Source organism: Lepidothrix coronata, unplaced genomic scaffold (genome assembly GCF_001604755.1).
Source record: "Lepidothrix coronata isolate B3197 unplaced genomic scaffold, Lepidothrix_coronata-1.0 Scaffold0, whole genome shotgun sequence".
NCBI classification, from domain to species: domain Eukaryota; kingdom Metazoa; phylum Chordata; class Aves; order Passeriformes; family Pipridae; genus Lepidothrix; species Lepidothrix coronata.
The window spans coordinates 8,495,454-8,510,769 of record NW_016690180.1 but is presented as its reverse complement, the minus strand read 5'-3'; the positions used below and the strand labels follow the sequence as shown (position 1 = coordinate 8,510,769).

General features: G+C 36.5%; 1 protein-coding gene across 3 annotated transcripts in view; it reads right to left on the bottom strand.

Moving 5' to 3' along the window:
• Positions 1 to 15,316, bottom strand: part of GABRG1 (gamma-aminobutyric acid type A receptor gamma1 subunit) — a 62,574-nt gene that overhangs the window by 16,828 nt on the left and 30,430 nt on the right. For all 3 annotated transcript variants that reach the window (XR_001873266.1, XM_017805649.1, XM_017805659.1), the window contains exons 4-7: positions 5,375 to 5,595; positions 2,525 to 2,607; positions 1,153 to 1,290; positions 879 to 1,031 (exon numbers count right to left, since the gene is read on the bottom strand). Coding sequence is in view for 2 of the 3 variants with exons in the window: in XM_017805649.1 (XP_017661138.1) it covers positions 879 to 1,031; positions 1,153 to 1,290; positions 2,525 to 2,607; positions 5,375 to 5,595 (595 nt within the window). In the remaining variant the exon portion in view is untranslated. The remainder of the gene's footprint in view (positions 1 to 878; positions 1,032 to 1,152; positions 1,291 to 2,524; positions 2,608 to 5,374; positions 5,596 to 15,316) is intronic.

Genomic DNA, 15,316 nt, shown 5'->3' with positions numbered 1-15,316 from the left:
CATCTCTCACTTCCTAAGATACACTCTCAGCTCTTGATCTTTCTCCCAAAATAGGTCATACTGCTGTCACCAGTTTTACTATAAGCATCTGTCACTTCTAAACTCAAAGTTGCTAATGTACATCGTGTGCATTCCATGCACCACGTCTATCGTGCTTTATGTGGAGACTAAAACTTTTCTCTAAGGCTGCACAGGAATCCTAAACGGTCAAACTCAGGAGACTGACACCACGCTAAGCAGGTCAGTCAAGATGACAGGAACACAGAAGTGTCTCTATACTGGAACTTGCAACACACTTCAGTACTGTCTGTAGTAAAAGCAGGACAGTGAGTCAGTTTTTACGTGTTATAGGCTTAACTGCAAGTCTGGTTGCAAATTTTCTGTCCTATCCTGGACTTAAAAGAATAACTGAATCCTTTCTACTATTAAACCATCATCAACAAAAACAACACAAAAACACCAACAAAAAAATAAAGAAAAAACCACCAAAACCATATCTTCACAATTTACACTCCTGTAGTAATGACATCATTTGTTCCATGATGCTAAGTGAAGTCATACTTGTCAGACTAATAATTGCCACATTGCAGTCCCTGGAGGTGACAAAAAGAACATAAAGGAGAAAAAAAGTATTTATGTGAACAACAGCAGATCCACAGGGCTTGGATAAGGATTTTCCTTCTTCAGCTTTCCCTCCTTAAGCCCTGCTCTGCAGCCATAGTAGGATTCTTCTACTCCCAACCTTGCAGTTCAAGAAAAAGAGTGACCAACAGTCACAATCTGAAGGGGAATAAGCTGTGGCTGATTTACTCCATGCTGCAGATTTGTATTTTTGGGGAGTACCAGACCCTTCAAGGCTGAAAAAAAGACATTCTTACCCAGAGAAGTCCTTGCAGGAACTGCATCCTTATTGATCCAAAATGACACCCATGAAAGAACAACAGTGAGTATACAAGGAATGTATGTCTGAATAGTAAAATATCCCATACGTCTGCTGAGATCAAAGAAGATTGTCATAATAATATAATCACCTAAAAATGAAAAATAAAAAATATTTACATTATATTTATTATGGTTTTCAGTTGTATCTTGGTCTGCTGGTCTTGTTTTATACAGATCTGGCACAAAACAAAACTTAACACTTTGCCTTACCAGACAAGGTATGAGAAATTTCAGTTGTGTTTCGTAACCCTACAAATGCAAACTGATACAATCTCCAGTATTTTGGATCTGCCACTTCCACAGAGGTTTTCTTCCATTTGTATTCAATTTCATTTCTGGGATATCCATCTGGAACAAAACAAAACAAATCAAACATTCAGCCACAGAATGTACCAAAGCATGTTTTGTGATATCTGAAGTTACTTATAAACTAAACCAGGGCTACACATAAAGTGGATTAGAGACAAAGACAATCTGTAGTCCACCTGATACACTTAAAATTTAACAACAAAATATCTGGCCTCAGTTTTAAACCTAGTTAAATGTATGATAGATAAACAACTATGTAAATACAAATATTTTGGAAATATCTACATGATATTCTTGAAATCCGACATGAAAACTTGGCTCAGAATCATCATTATAAATTAATACACAAATGCAATTTACATTACCATTAAATGATCAGAAAGAGCTTAAAAGGACTGACACTTTTAGTATATAATTTTACAAAATTCCTACTGGTGGCTCAGGTAAGAACGCCAGAAAAGATGTTGTAGCAAGGTGGAGGTCAGCCCCTTCTCACAGGCAACTAGTGTAGAACAAGAGGAAATGGCCTCTAGCTGCATCAGGGTAGGTTAGGGTTGGGTATCAGGAAGAATTTCTTCACTGAGAAGGTGGTTAAGCACTGGAACAGGTTGCTCAGGGAGGTAGTAGAGTCACCATCCCTGGAGGCGTTCAAGAAACTACTGGATGTGGCACTTAGTGCTGTGGTGTAGTTGACATGGTGTTTGGTCAAAGGTTGGACTTGATGATCCTGGAGGTCTTATCCAACCTTAGGGATTCTATGATTTTAATAGCACAATTCCCTTGAGAATTTTTTAAAAATATAGTTTATATAAAAAAAATGGAGCCTGAAAGTTATGTTTCTTGTTCACATAAAATAAGTCTCACTGAAAGGAGAAGGACTTCTTATACTAATTAAGCATTTACAGGAGCAGGTTGAAGAAGAGAGATCTTATTTTTCCTATTAAGTATACCACATGGAAGTAATTCAACACTATCAAATCTTGCAGGTAAAAAAAATAAAGTTCTTCCAGTGCGATGCTCTTCCATTAACTGGAATGGGAATTGCATCAGACTCCTAAGCAATACGACTATTTTTAAAGTTGCACAAAGTGCTTGTAATTCAACTCCTTCATTCTTGCATTAAATAATGCAATAAAATCTAACCAAAACATGAATGGATCAGTTCTTTCCTTCATTGCAAGGCTTTATAAAGTAAATATTTGCTCTCCTGATGCCAGAATTTAAGGAAATTTAAAGCCTGAATGTAAAGAGAAAAAAGTGTTTTACCACCTACAGCTTGAAAACTCCAGAGGACAGGAGTGTTCATCCATAGGAAAATTATGAAGCTGAAGATAACATTCAGCATTAATTGTCAGCCTAGTTAGAGAAGGAAGGAGTAAAAAAAGAAAAAAGGTTATATTCAAGCATTCAGACACTTCAGACTACATAGTAAAGAACATGAACAGAAATAAATTTTGCCAATTAATGGATGTTATGAATAGCTTACTGTATCAACAAAAACACATCCAGCATCACCACCAAAGAACAAAATAACAAGAACTATTGTCACATGCAACCTAAGGATCTGCATTGTTTCAACTGGTATTTCAAGCCATTTCAAAATTTTCAATTGATTTGGGGGCAGCTCTCTGCTCTACCAGAAATAGGGGATAAAAAGGAGGGTCTGAAGACAGCGGAAGGATGGGAGTTTATGATAGCAAATAAAGTTTCTGTAGAATGCATTTGTGGAGTCAAATTGTATTTGGCATCATTGTATCTGGTGGTTACACATAAGAGAAAAAAGGTGGGGACACTCTTGAGCTTGCTCTATACTCATGGAAGCAGCTCTGGCGAAGACAGTAGTATGGACAGGAAAGAGCAGACTTGATTTTTCTACTCATTTAATGTCTAAGGCATTCATTCACAACTTATAAAGATTTTAGAGGTGGTTTAGGACTCATGATTGTGTCAACTGAATCACTTGCTGCTTTTGAAAATACTATCACAGATTTCTGCAGGACTTCCAAACAATCAGTGCAAAACCCAGCTCTGCTACCTTTCACTAGGAAGCTGAAGTGAGGTCCTAGACTCCAAACTGACTTCTTTGCATTTAAAATACCTTCTTCTTTGTTGGTAAGACTATGTAGAAATTCAGAATATCTTCTAAAATGAACTTTAAAAATTAACATAATGCTTATATATTAGATAAGAATGGATGGGAAAAGGAAGGTTCTGTGACATGCTGCCAGAAATCTTTGAAAGTCTCTGAACAAAGTATTTATTCTACAGAAAGTGCCACTAGGACCTGACCAAAAGAGGTTTATAGGGGAAACTGTATTTCTTAGCATACACTGGGCGGGGGGAGAGAAGAAAAACTGTCCCTTACATTTCTAAGCAAAATACTTGCATTGCTCCAAAGATGCTTTTCAAATTTGCCAACTATGATATATGCATTTATTGCCTTTGTTTTCCATTTTCAACCTTTGGATAGTCAAACACTCAAACAAAAAGAAAACAAGCCCAGCCCCCTATTAAAAGCAACAAAACTAATATGGAATCATTGATGTGTGCAATGGACAGACCAAGGGCTACCCTCAGAGGAGATTCAGTAAGGCTGATTAACAGATTGACTACGTCTGCTCTCTGAATTACCAATGAGGAAAAAAAGGGGAGCCCACAAACCTGGAACACTGTCAGATCATGTTAAAGTTCCTTCAATAAGCAACATATGAACCTCTCAGTGTTGTTCTGCCTTAGGCAAAATTCAGAACATATCCTCACCTATACAGATGTTCGCACGTTGCAGTGCTGGGTGAAAACCTGTTCAGCTGTTTTGTCATGAGCTCGTTGTGCTTTATAGCTCATACTCTAACACAGTGATTCTAACCTATTGCTCTGTTAGGGCTCACAGGACTTTATTGCTTGCATTTATTTATTGCTTTGTGTTACTTTGAACCTCTTTAGAAGAAATTGTACATTGAAACTGAATAGACAATGGAAGGATAAAGTCCAAGTATGACTCTACAAATGCCAGGTAGAAAAAGGTAAAAAACATAGCATGTCAACAGAAGAGGCTCTCTAGAGACTTTTATAAACATCAGCTTAATAAACCATTTAAAAAGTGCCCTTCAGAGATGTCTGTATGCCCCCAAATGAATCATACCACAAAAAAAATTCATTCAAGAGAATCCTTTTAAAACATTCTAATTCTTCTTACATCTGAAAGAGAAGACTTTTATAAATTGTTCATACAACACAACTAGCCTGCATATGAACACAGCACAAATGATTGAAAGTAATTAAATGGTGCAACTCTTTATTTAAATAAATAAATAAATAAACTCTTAAGAGAAGAATCATATTTATGGCATCCTCTGAATGGACTATTTCTTGATCAGCTCCTGATTTATTGCAAGATTTTTTAGGCATATTTAAAAAAATTAGACTGAGAGATGACCCTAAAATGCTTTCTATAGGCTACAGCCTTTCAAGTACTGTTTGAAAAGTGACTCAAAGATCAGTAAAGATAGCTAGATGGTAAGCATAAAACCAACCAGCACAGGCATCTCCCATTTGCCAAGAAGAATTATCACAAACTTGTTTGCTTATGCCTAATTTGAATAAACAGATCTGTTGATTTTAATAGCTTGGAAGGGTAAAAACGTTGAGAATTATATGCAGGATTGGGGTCTTAGCCTTAATTGAACTTCTTATGATTTTTATTATCCAAAGCATTTAAATTTTACTTACAGTATATAATTTGGTGGAAATTAGATAACAAACTATTTAAAACAGAAAGTCTGCAAAACAATTCATGATTTATGCACAATATATTAGTGACAGACCACCATAGTGCTATATGTTATATAATATCTTTTTTAAAATCCTGCCTGTACTTGAGTGAGATCAAAATTTGCTATCTCCTTCAATTGTCTTTACCCAATTATCTAGGCAACATATCTAAATACTATAAATGTCATGTTTTTCATGATCAAATAATTCTTTTTTTCTCCTATAGTTAACTACTTGTGAATTTTGGTCCAAAACAAAAGAGATGCCAGGAATTTGATTCATATTCATTATTTTCATATTCCTGGTCATAACATGTTGTTGGTTTTTTTCTACCCAGACAATAAAAACCCACCTTAGAGTGTATAATACTCTTCCATCACTCCAGATTCGAAGCAAACGATTTGGAGTTGTAATCCAATGAGCATCAGATTTCCTTGAGTTCCTGAAGAAAGTGTCTGGAATCCAAATTTTTCCAACCATATTGCTATTAAGCATAAGCACCTTCATTGAGCTGTTAAATTTTAGACGACTGTCATACCAAGTCTGGGCAAAAATTATATCTATAGTGTATTCCTAAAAACAGAGAAACAACCATATCTATGTATACGTTTACCAAAGTCTGCAAGCCAACTATTTATATTTCATATATAAATCTGAAGCCAGTTTCTCTATTCTCTTTTGTATTATCATTTGCACACAGCAGGCTGTAAAACCAGACTGAGAAACTACAGGTTGACAAAAGATGCACACGGCCTTCTGTCCCTACCTCCTCTCCCCTGACACACATTGATTTCTTAAGGAAGAAGATATGTGACAGGAGGTTACTGTAATGTGAAGGTTCCTGCACAATGCAATCACCTCCCGGGGCCCTGGACAGAAATTTAAGGGCAACCTTGCTACTTCAGAGCTAGACTATATTTGTTAAGACAGCGATTCTACATCTCTGGAGAAGCAAACCAAACAAGCTTTCTATATTTTCCCCCAAACTTTACAACATGTAATTTAAGATCCTTCAAGAATTCGTGAATATGTGGGAAGTAAACATCACAGTTTGCAGAACTATCTTCTACCATCTGCCTCGTATATCTACTAACATACACACAAAAGTATATATAATCATAATCAGGAAGGAGATTTCCCTAAAGAAATTCCACTTTACTTATTAAAGACTCAAGAAAACTCCTTTTTATCAGAAAACTAAATTCCTCAGCTGACTTATGGCCAGAAAAGAAAGGCAATAAATTAATTAATTAATTAATTAAAGGAAACCCCATAGCCTTTTAATAAATTATTTTTTGCCCCGTTAAACTTTGGGTTAACCTTTCCGGTTGCAAAAAATTTTTTTTTTTCGGAGAATCCAGCCAGTTGTTTCTGCACTTCAAACACAGGGGCAAAGCAGCAGCTCTCTGTTGTACTTGTCTCAGCTCTAGACCATGACTCTAACCTTAAGGGCAACAGTCTCTCAACTTGATGGTAGATGTGACCTTTCCTGCACAGCTGCCCCATGAGGTCTTCAATGAGCAACTCGGCAGCTCCCCTGCAGGGAAAAAGAGCTGGAGACCAAACTTAGAGACTTGGTGTTGGTTGTTCACCTCTCAGTTATGGGATGAGTGGACTGGGGAGTGGAAGGAAGAGACAGTGTTCACGCTTTTGCTTGAGCCAAAAGAGTCACTACCAGTTTACTTGGTCAATAAAAATGCATAGTGCAGTCAGACAATTCTGTTTTTAAATAAAAGCAGATGGCTTTATTAGTTGGAGTGGGGTTTTATGTCCATTTTACTTTTAAACAATCACAGCAGCCAACTGTACGAGTTACAGACTCCTTACTAATTTCTGAAACTGATACCACCCATGTCCCAGGAAAGTTTGTGAAATTCGGCAGCTAGTCTTTGAGAAGTGCAAAGGCAGATATTCCAGGACTACCTTAATCTCTCTTAATTTTCCTGCCTTTTCAGATGGGAGAATAACAGGTATACACTAGAGGGAGGCTTGCTCTCGCTCTGTGATGTGCAGCAGATGAATTATCACCTGTGCTGTGGTAACTGAGTGAGTTTCAAAGGTTATGAATAACTAACGTATGAGGCAAAAAGTGAAGGGACAGAGAGAATGAAAGTACTAATCAAAAAAGCATTTTAGAGGTGACTTCGCTCTCAAACTCTGCATATTTCTTGACAGTCACTGCCATCAGGAGAAGATTCTGCGGGTCAAAACAAGTCCTTGATTTTTTTTTCCCTATTTCTGTAAACAGCATTCAAAACACCTGTGAAAACCCTGGACCTGCTTAACCTTAAAATTCAGCTTTCTGTGCTCATCTGTAGTGGTTACAATGGGAAAGAAAACTTGCCTTGCTGTAGTACAAAGGAGAGCCCAAGGCAGTGCACCAGAGAAGTGTTTTAATGGGCTTAAATGGAACAGAATGAACAAAGATTTATGTGTTGCCTTTACAATGCAAATAGGAGAAACAAAAGAAGTCAATGAGTGAAATCAACAGACACAACCAAATGTATGAAAAGTGAAGACTGAGTTTGAAGGTGCTACTCTAAGCAGCCTCTTCACAGTAGCAGTGCCTTGTTTGAGAAAAAGAAAATTATCAAAGTGTCATTATAGTCAAATCTGCCCAGAGCAAGAAAACGCAGGTTGTTATAGAATATCAACCATTCTAATAAATTCAGATAGAAAAGGAAGAGAGCTAACAGATTATTTTGAACACACAAAACACAGGAATAGCATCAGCAGGCCCAGATGCTTTTATTCTTTTACCTTTCAATATTAAATGTGCAAGTTTTTATCCTATTAAATCCAAAACACAGCACTGCACCAGCTACTAAGAAAAAAATTAACTCTATTCCAGTCAAAACCAGAATGCCATGTACTAGAGGAGTTGTTTAGAAAACTTTTGGAAAAAAAATGAAAAAACAACAAACTTTTAGTCTTCTTGATACAACTGTTCAAAAATAATCTAATATCCAATAGTTTAATATCATAAGATTAGTTAATACTTGTTTCCAAGTGTCTTGCTGAATGTATACAAAATGTCCAAGTCCTACCCTCTTGCGACATATCTGAAGAGAGTTGTCCTCAATTCACAAGTTCACACTTCTGCAGCGAGACATCTCCTTCTCCCTCTGGAGTCAGACATAATCCTATCACTCATCCTATCTGAAAGATGTGGATGTGCAGCCTCACAGTGGGTGGCAGCAGCAGTTCACCCCACTCTTCAGCAGGGACCCAGAAACAGTGCTCTCTGATTTCTCCCAAGAACATTTATTTCACTTTTAACATCTGCCTTGGTGGACTATACTACCTACTTCTTCAGCATATCTGTTTGGCCTGTGCCTCCCTGAAACTCCTCTGTCTTTGAGGGTCCATAATATATCCTGAGGTGGCATATATTTTTCACACAATGCATCTCACACGAGATCACCTTTTTAACCCATTACATCTATACTATTTTTCACTCAAGGGAGCTTTAGCATCCTGTCCAAGTACATACAAGTACTCATACTGTAGAGGGGCAAGACACGAAAATGGGACTCATGTTTATTAGCCTCTTTTCCAAACACATTTCTCCCTGCAGGAGAGGCCCCCAAGCAGTTACCAAGCACAGGCAAAGACATAAAGGATGATCAAACTAAGAGTCTGGCAGCATGTCACTGTGACAGCATAGAGTACAATAACCTGAAAGGGAAACTAGGCTAGAAGAATTATTAAGAAAGATAGATTCTTTCTGAAAATCCACTTTTGAAATGGGCCTGATATTTTCAAATTTTATGGATTCATACACTGAATTCCCTTAAATTTGAGTCTCCTGAAAAATATTTCATATTTCCTTATAAGAAGGGGAAATCTGGTTCCCTAAAATTTGTTGAAAATTACATAGAAAAATCTCAATATTGTCTTTTCTGGGAGTACTTTGTTTCTAAAATGAGATGAATAAAAGCCCTAACTTTTTTATAAAAACTGTATAAGCAATCACAAAAACAACCAGATTTATACAGTATTCTTTCATTTCAACAAATCTTTCTAACTAACTACTTTGTTTTCCTTGTTCTTTTACAAAATTTAAAATTAACAATCTTACTACTACTTCTATTAGTCTTTCATAAAACTCACCATTTAACGCCACTATGTCACCATAAAAATTGGTTTACTATTCTCTTTTTCAAATTAAACTAATGACAAAGTAGCCATGCAGAAAAAATGGAATCAGTCTATGGCTCTATTAGTTACAGCCATAGCAAAAGGCATCCTTCTTCATATTCAGCCTCACAGGGTTCAAGAACAATGGCACACATTAGCTAATGTTTGGCATTTGATTAGTATGCTGAAAACCTTTTTTGCACAGCTGGCATAAAGTGCCCACCTGTCTAATTATTTACAGATAACTGCAATCCTCCTCCATCTCTTTCCTCTATAAAAGATCATAACAAACTCCAAAGGCTGGGAACAGAGTGACTAATCAGAGATTACCACTAAAGAAAGGGCCAGGCAGTGAACAAACTGTGACTATTGACAAACAGGTTCATAGTCTGAGTGAAAGTCATTTAATAAATAAAAGCAATTACTTCAAATAAAGTAGGAGTAGCTGCTGTAGGGGAATAAATAGAATCCTTGACATGTTTCATTGTCATGCACAGTCCAATTACAGTCAGACTTGAACAGGTTAGTGGATTATTTTACTTTTTTTACTGGAAAGCTGTGAAAGAAAAGAAGGAAATACCATCTAACATGATTTTTTTATCAGTACAAACCGCATCACACAAATTCCAACATAATATCTATAAGGATGGGAAAAATCTAACAACGCAGGAAAAAAATTTCTTGGATATTTTGCCTGACAGTCCCACAACTGATTTGATATTCCACAATAAAAAACTATGGAGAAGTCAAGTAACAAGTAGCTAAATTGTTGGCTGGATTATGTTAACTGTGTCACATTTTGTTTGAGAACAGGAAAAGGTAGCCTAGTTTTGTGGTGCTAAACACACAAAGAAAGAAGAGTCCAAAACCAAACTCACAACTGAAAAGTTGTGTTGCAAACCACAGAGCTTCAATACAGTTCATTACCAATGAATTTTGATGAAAAATTAATAAATACATACCTCTGTCATTTCATCTTTTCTCAGAAATCCACCCCACCTTTTCTTCCAGATTCAAAATTTTAGATGAAGGACACCTCCAGTTTTCTGTAATGCCACATGCTAGTTCAGGAATCTGTTTCATATGGAGCCCCTCAACACAGTTCAATTACCAAATGTGACATGACTTCACTTTAGTCAATTATTTTATTACTCTGTTCAGTATTCTAATTTCTTAAACTGGAATTCAATGCCAATGAGGCAGAGAATTTTTAAGACAAAAAAATGAAGAAGGGGAAACTAAAGAAAGAATTCTACCAACCCATATGTTTCAACAATAGGAGATGCGATTTAATATCAAAGCCACAGTTTAGTATGCTGATTAAGAGATTTTAACAACAAAGAAATTCATAGACAGAACTGGTAACCACATGGTAGGAGAAGCACCAAATAAAGCACCAAGCATTAGTCAACTTATCTGCATCTTACCAGTGTGCTGTCAATAAATACTTGCAACCTTTACCTTTTCCCCTCACCCAAACAACTCTGGACATCAATAAGGGGCTTTTAAGTAATTTATTAAAATACTTAACCTATCTTTGATATATAACTACTCTTAAAAAATTTACAAAATGTGGCTACTCTTGCTAGTGGGTTACTTTAAAGAGATTTTTGATCTCAAGGGTCAACAATGCTTTCAGAACTTGATCCCCACAGCTGAGACCAAAGCAAAAGTAAAATTTCTTGGTTTGGTAAACCATTTTAGTTTGCTCACTAGAGCAATCTGAACTTAGTGATCTTAGGGCAAGATTTAATAGATCTAACAGATCTAACAAATCACAATGATTCTGACATGTAACTGTAATATTACATTAATGATATTGCAGCCACAGAAGAGGTGAGGGCTGCAGGAAATGCAGTGAACAGAAGTGCACAACATCTGCTTCCAGAGTCTTTTAATCAGTCAGATTGTCGTGACTGTGCAGATAATCACACTGGAGGATGCTATGAGAACATATGCGCAGGGTAAGTGGAAATATGGAAAATCATATCTATAGAAGGTGAGTGAGTACAGCAAGACTTACATAGTCATGATACAGAAAAAAAATCTACCACTCTTCACACCATAATTTGGCATCTGTTCTTATCTAGTCCTTATTTTGAATATGCAAAGTGACAGATGCAAACAATACGAATAAAAGGCAAGATTAATTTAAATGCTTTGTGGATTAGAAACTATAATTAAAATCTTTCCAATAATGAAAAGAGTAGCTAGAAAAGTAACTAAAGCACTTCAGAAAAATCTACCCTTTTATTTCATCAGCTTAGATTTTGGCCATTTGAAGAAAGTATAAGGAGAGGAAGTAGATAAGTTATATACATAATCTATATACATTCTCATGGTAAAAATTATACAAAAAAGTTTTTGTTTGCTTTTCAATTGAAAATTGAATTTTTCAGGCACTGCTTCTCATAATCAAACATTAAACTACAGAAAGAACCAGAGAAGAGAACTCAGAACAAAACAAAGCAAAAACCCACCAAAAACCCACATATATACATACATATATATATATATTAAAAACCCAGGAGTGAATACTGGTATGGATTAAGGGTTTGGCTTTGAGGTTGTCAACAGTGATTTACCAGCTCCATTAACTGTACTTTCAAAATTCAACAGCTACATCTAACTTACTGTAATTAGAGAGACTCAAATAGTTAAAATTGGACTCACAAGCAACTTTAACAACAAAGCTGTACATTACTCAAGCATACACAGCTTTCTACAGTTTCCCTTCATAAATTAACTATAAAGTTTCAAACACAATACTTCACCATTCAGTATGGTGCAACAGTTTTCAAAGCACGATTAATTGCACAGTTACTGTTTGGTTTTGTCTTGCCTTTAATTTACATGGTTTTCCTGCCATGGTTCAAAATCTCAACACTGATTGCAAACAGACTTACCTGGGTTTGGCTTCTGCTCTCCAACTCCTGTAAGATACATGATCCTACATGAAATACAGCAAGCCTATTATTTTGGCTTTCTGGTTGATGAGGCAGTAATCTGCTCCAAATATCAATCATCTGCTACACTGAATATATAAGAGCACAGACATGTGTCAAGAACTTCCTAAGAGCCTCTATTTATTTATTGGCTGTAAGAGCATAACCTATTGTGGGGATCACTCTCTACAACAGAGACATTACTGTTATTCAAAAAGGCAGAATCTCCATCAGCACTTACTATATGCTGGTGAATGACAAACTTCAAAACATTCCAAGAAAAAGTGTTTTAAATTTGCATTCTCCAGAGTGGTCAAAATAAGCATCCAGATGTATAAGACTTGATGAAATTTAAAATCATGCAACAACAGAATAAAATGAAGGCCAAGACCAACAGGCAGTGAAGTTGCATTCACTTACTAGAGAAAGCATATTTCATTTCTTAATAGCTCTTTTGTTGGTGCTGTCACCCCTATGACCAATGAAGTAAGACAACACTCTTTCCAGGGGTAGATCTGCTTCCTTGGTAAAGAGCTTGAAGGTGCTGCTGCAGGAAAAGGCATCCAGATTGCTCCTCTATCAGTAAAATGAAATTCCTATAATACACATTGTGAGATGAAAAATCCTGCTGTAGCTGCCTGGCTTTTAACAGAGAATGAGGTTTTGTAGTGTCAGCACAGATCCTGGCACCAGCCCTTGTAGGGGCCAGTGAATAACAGCATCTTTCCTCTGGTGCACAGCAGCTCAGGTGGCCATGAAAGCCTCTGTGGTAAGAGCCATTGCCAAAGTCAGCCTCTATGCAATAAACTGTTACGATTGCAACAATCCAAGTACGTTCCCTGCTTTTTTCCCCAAAACTCAATTCAAATCTAGGTCAGCAAAATTATCTCCACAATTGGAACACAGCACGACATATTTCCCTATAGACAGACAGATAAGGAATTAATAACAAAGAACGGGTGTGTCATGTTCTTCAAAATATTCTTCTTCTAGTTGACAGAGAAATAAGAGGTACAAGATAAAGAACTAAATGCAGTTTGTCTCAGCTGCAGACACAAAGGAGACAACACAGCAGAAGACAGTAAGTATTGGGAGAGGATATAGGAAGTAACAATAAACTGTACGACAGAACAGCCAAGTAGTCTGTGCAGTTTTGGGGTGAAAAGGAGGAGTTGGGTGCTGTTTGGATTAGCATTAGCACTAGTCAATATCTGTGCCTTCTCAGTGAAGTGCCATGTGATACATACCTTAACATCACTCTTGGTTTAGATCATCACAACTGAACTGTGCAGGCACTCAATACTCCTTATACAGGACACATAACCTCTGCAAGGAGCAAGGAGGTTTGAATTTAACATAAAAGACAAGATTTGGAAAGTCAACAGGGGCATAATTACAGACAGTGATTTTGGCACAACACAAGCTTAAGTCTTTGTGATATTTTGTAACCTTCACAGAAAGAAAAAAAAAAAGGGGGGGGGAAGAAAAAAAAAAGTAAGTTTAAACAGACACAAATTGGGAAACAATTAAATGGCTTTGCAGACATTTATGAAAAGTTTCTTTCAAGCATGAAGGGCAGCTTGGGAGAGATTGGTATGAAAAGTTGAAAGTATGGGAGCAGAAACTAGAGAGATCTGAGATACTAAATGGCCTCTTGAGAAAAAAAAAAAAAAAAAACAAATAAAAATGCCTAAAGCTTTGAAGTGCCTTGAAAATGAAAGAGAACTGTTTACGTGTGAGACAGTGAAAGGAGAGAGAAATGAAGAATTTGAACAAGAAGTAACCCAGGAGAAACAGTGGCATTTTTTTTTTCTGTAGAACATCTTTAGATGGTATAAGCAGAGCCACGAGGCAACTGGAAAGGTTACAGAAATATATCAGCCTAACAATGGGAGTCTGAACAAAAGTTTCCATGTGATGGATTAAAAAATAAATATAAAACCCTTTTGCATTCAGAATTTGCAAGACTAAAACTGAGACTCTACTCCTAGTTCTAAGATCAATCACATCACAGAAAATTTTTAGATTTCAGTCCTCAATGACATAGATTAGTGATTAGTGTAGTTGTTGTTATTATTATGACTATTACTATTATTACTACATACTACTACTATAATGATGATGATTATTATTACTACAACCATGTCAACTGTGGCTTAAGTGGTACAGCAGTGCCATATGAAACCAGTATTTCCTAAACCATGAACTACCTAACATAAGACTTAAGAATCAACCATAGCACAAAAAGACTGCAGCCTTACATAATAGCATTGCTATTATCTGGCACACAGAAATGAGGCCATATTTCACAGCAAAGAGCACAGATTTTCCTGGTGACTCGTGTGTAACCTTCACTACCTGTCCTGATGTCATATCTAATATGGGACAATGGTAAACTGCAGCTGAAAACAGGAAAAGTACTGAATACTCTTTAAAGTGGGGGCTGAAAAGATGTCTATTCTCTGCTTTGGTTTCAGAAGAATACTGCAAAATTTGTCAGTCATACGACTGCCTTTTCCCTCACCTCTCACCATTCCCTTCAAAATATTCACAGAAATTGGGAGCAACACAGGAACCGCTGTGCTGAGGCAGTAGGAGCAGAACACAACCAATACTTGGTCAGAATATTTGGCCAGGTCTCCTGAAACTGAGCAGGACAAGCTTGGAGCTATCTTGCACTAGTGGTAACCAAACTGCAAGTACCAGATAAATCAATTGCAGTTAATTTTTTTCAGGAAAAAAAAAAAAGAACATTCATGAAATTGTATTTGTGATGTATTACTCAGTTTCTAGAGCTGTTAACATAAGAAATGTTAACAGAAATACGGGATTTGATATATTCCATAACAAAAAAAACCCAACACTTTAACCCACTGAAGGACAATTCACTCAGCTGCTGTAAATGAACAGTGTCCATCAATCTCAAACACTCATCTGAGTAAGCCAATTAACCGTGATCACTTGTGGTGCTAATCGGCATCAAAATTATTGGAATCTACATTTCCTAATTAAAATAAAGGAGTAAGTTGGGAAAAAATATTCTAACTTTTTCCAAAAGATAGTGTACAATAAAAAACAGGTAATATTCAAAGACTCATTGGTACTTTGTCCTGTGATAAGTAGAGTAAGTGCAGTGCACCTGGCCACAAAGTATCCTCCACAAGTGCAATAATGTTGAGCAATCTGTACCAGAATACTGATATTTGAAT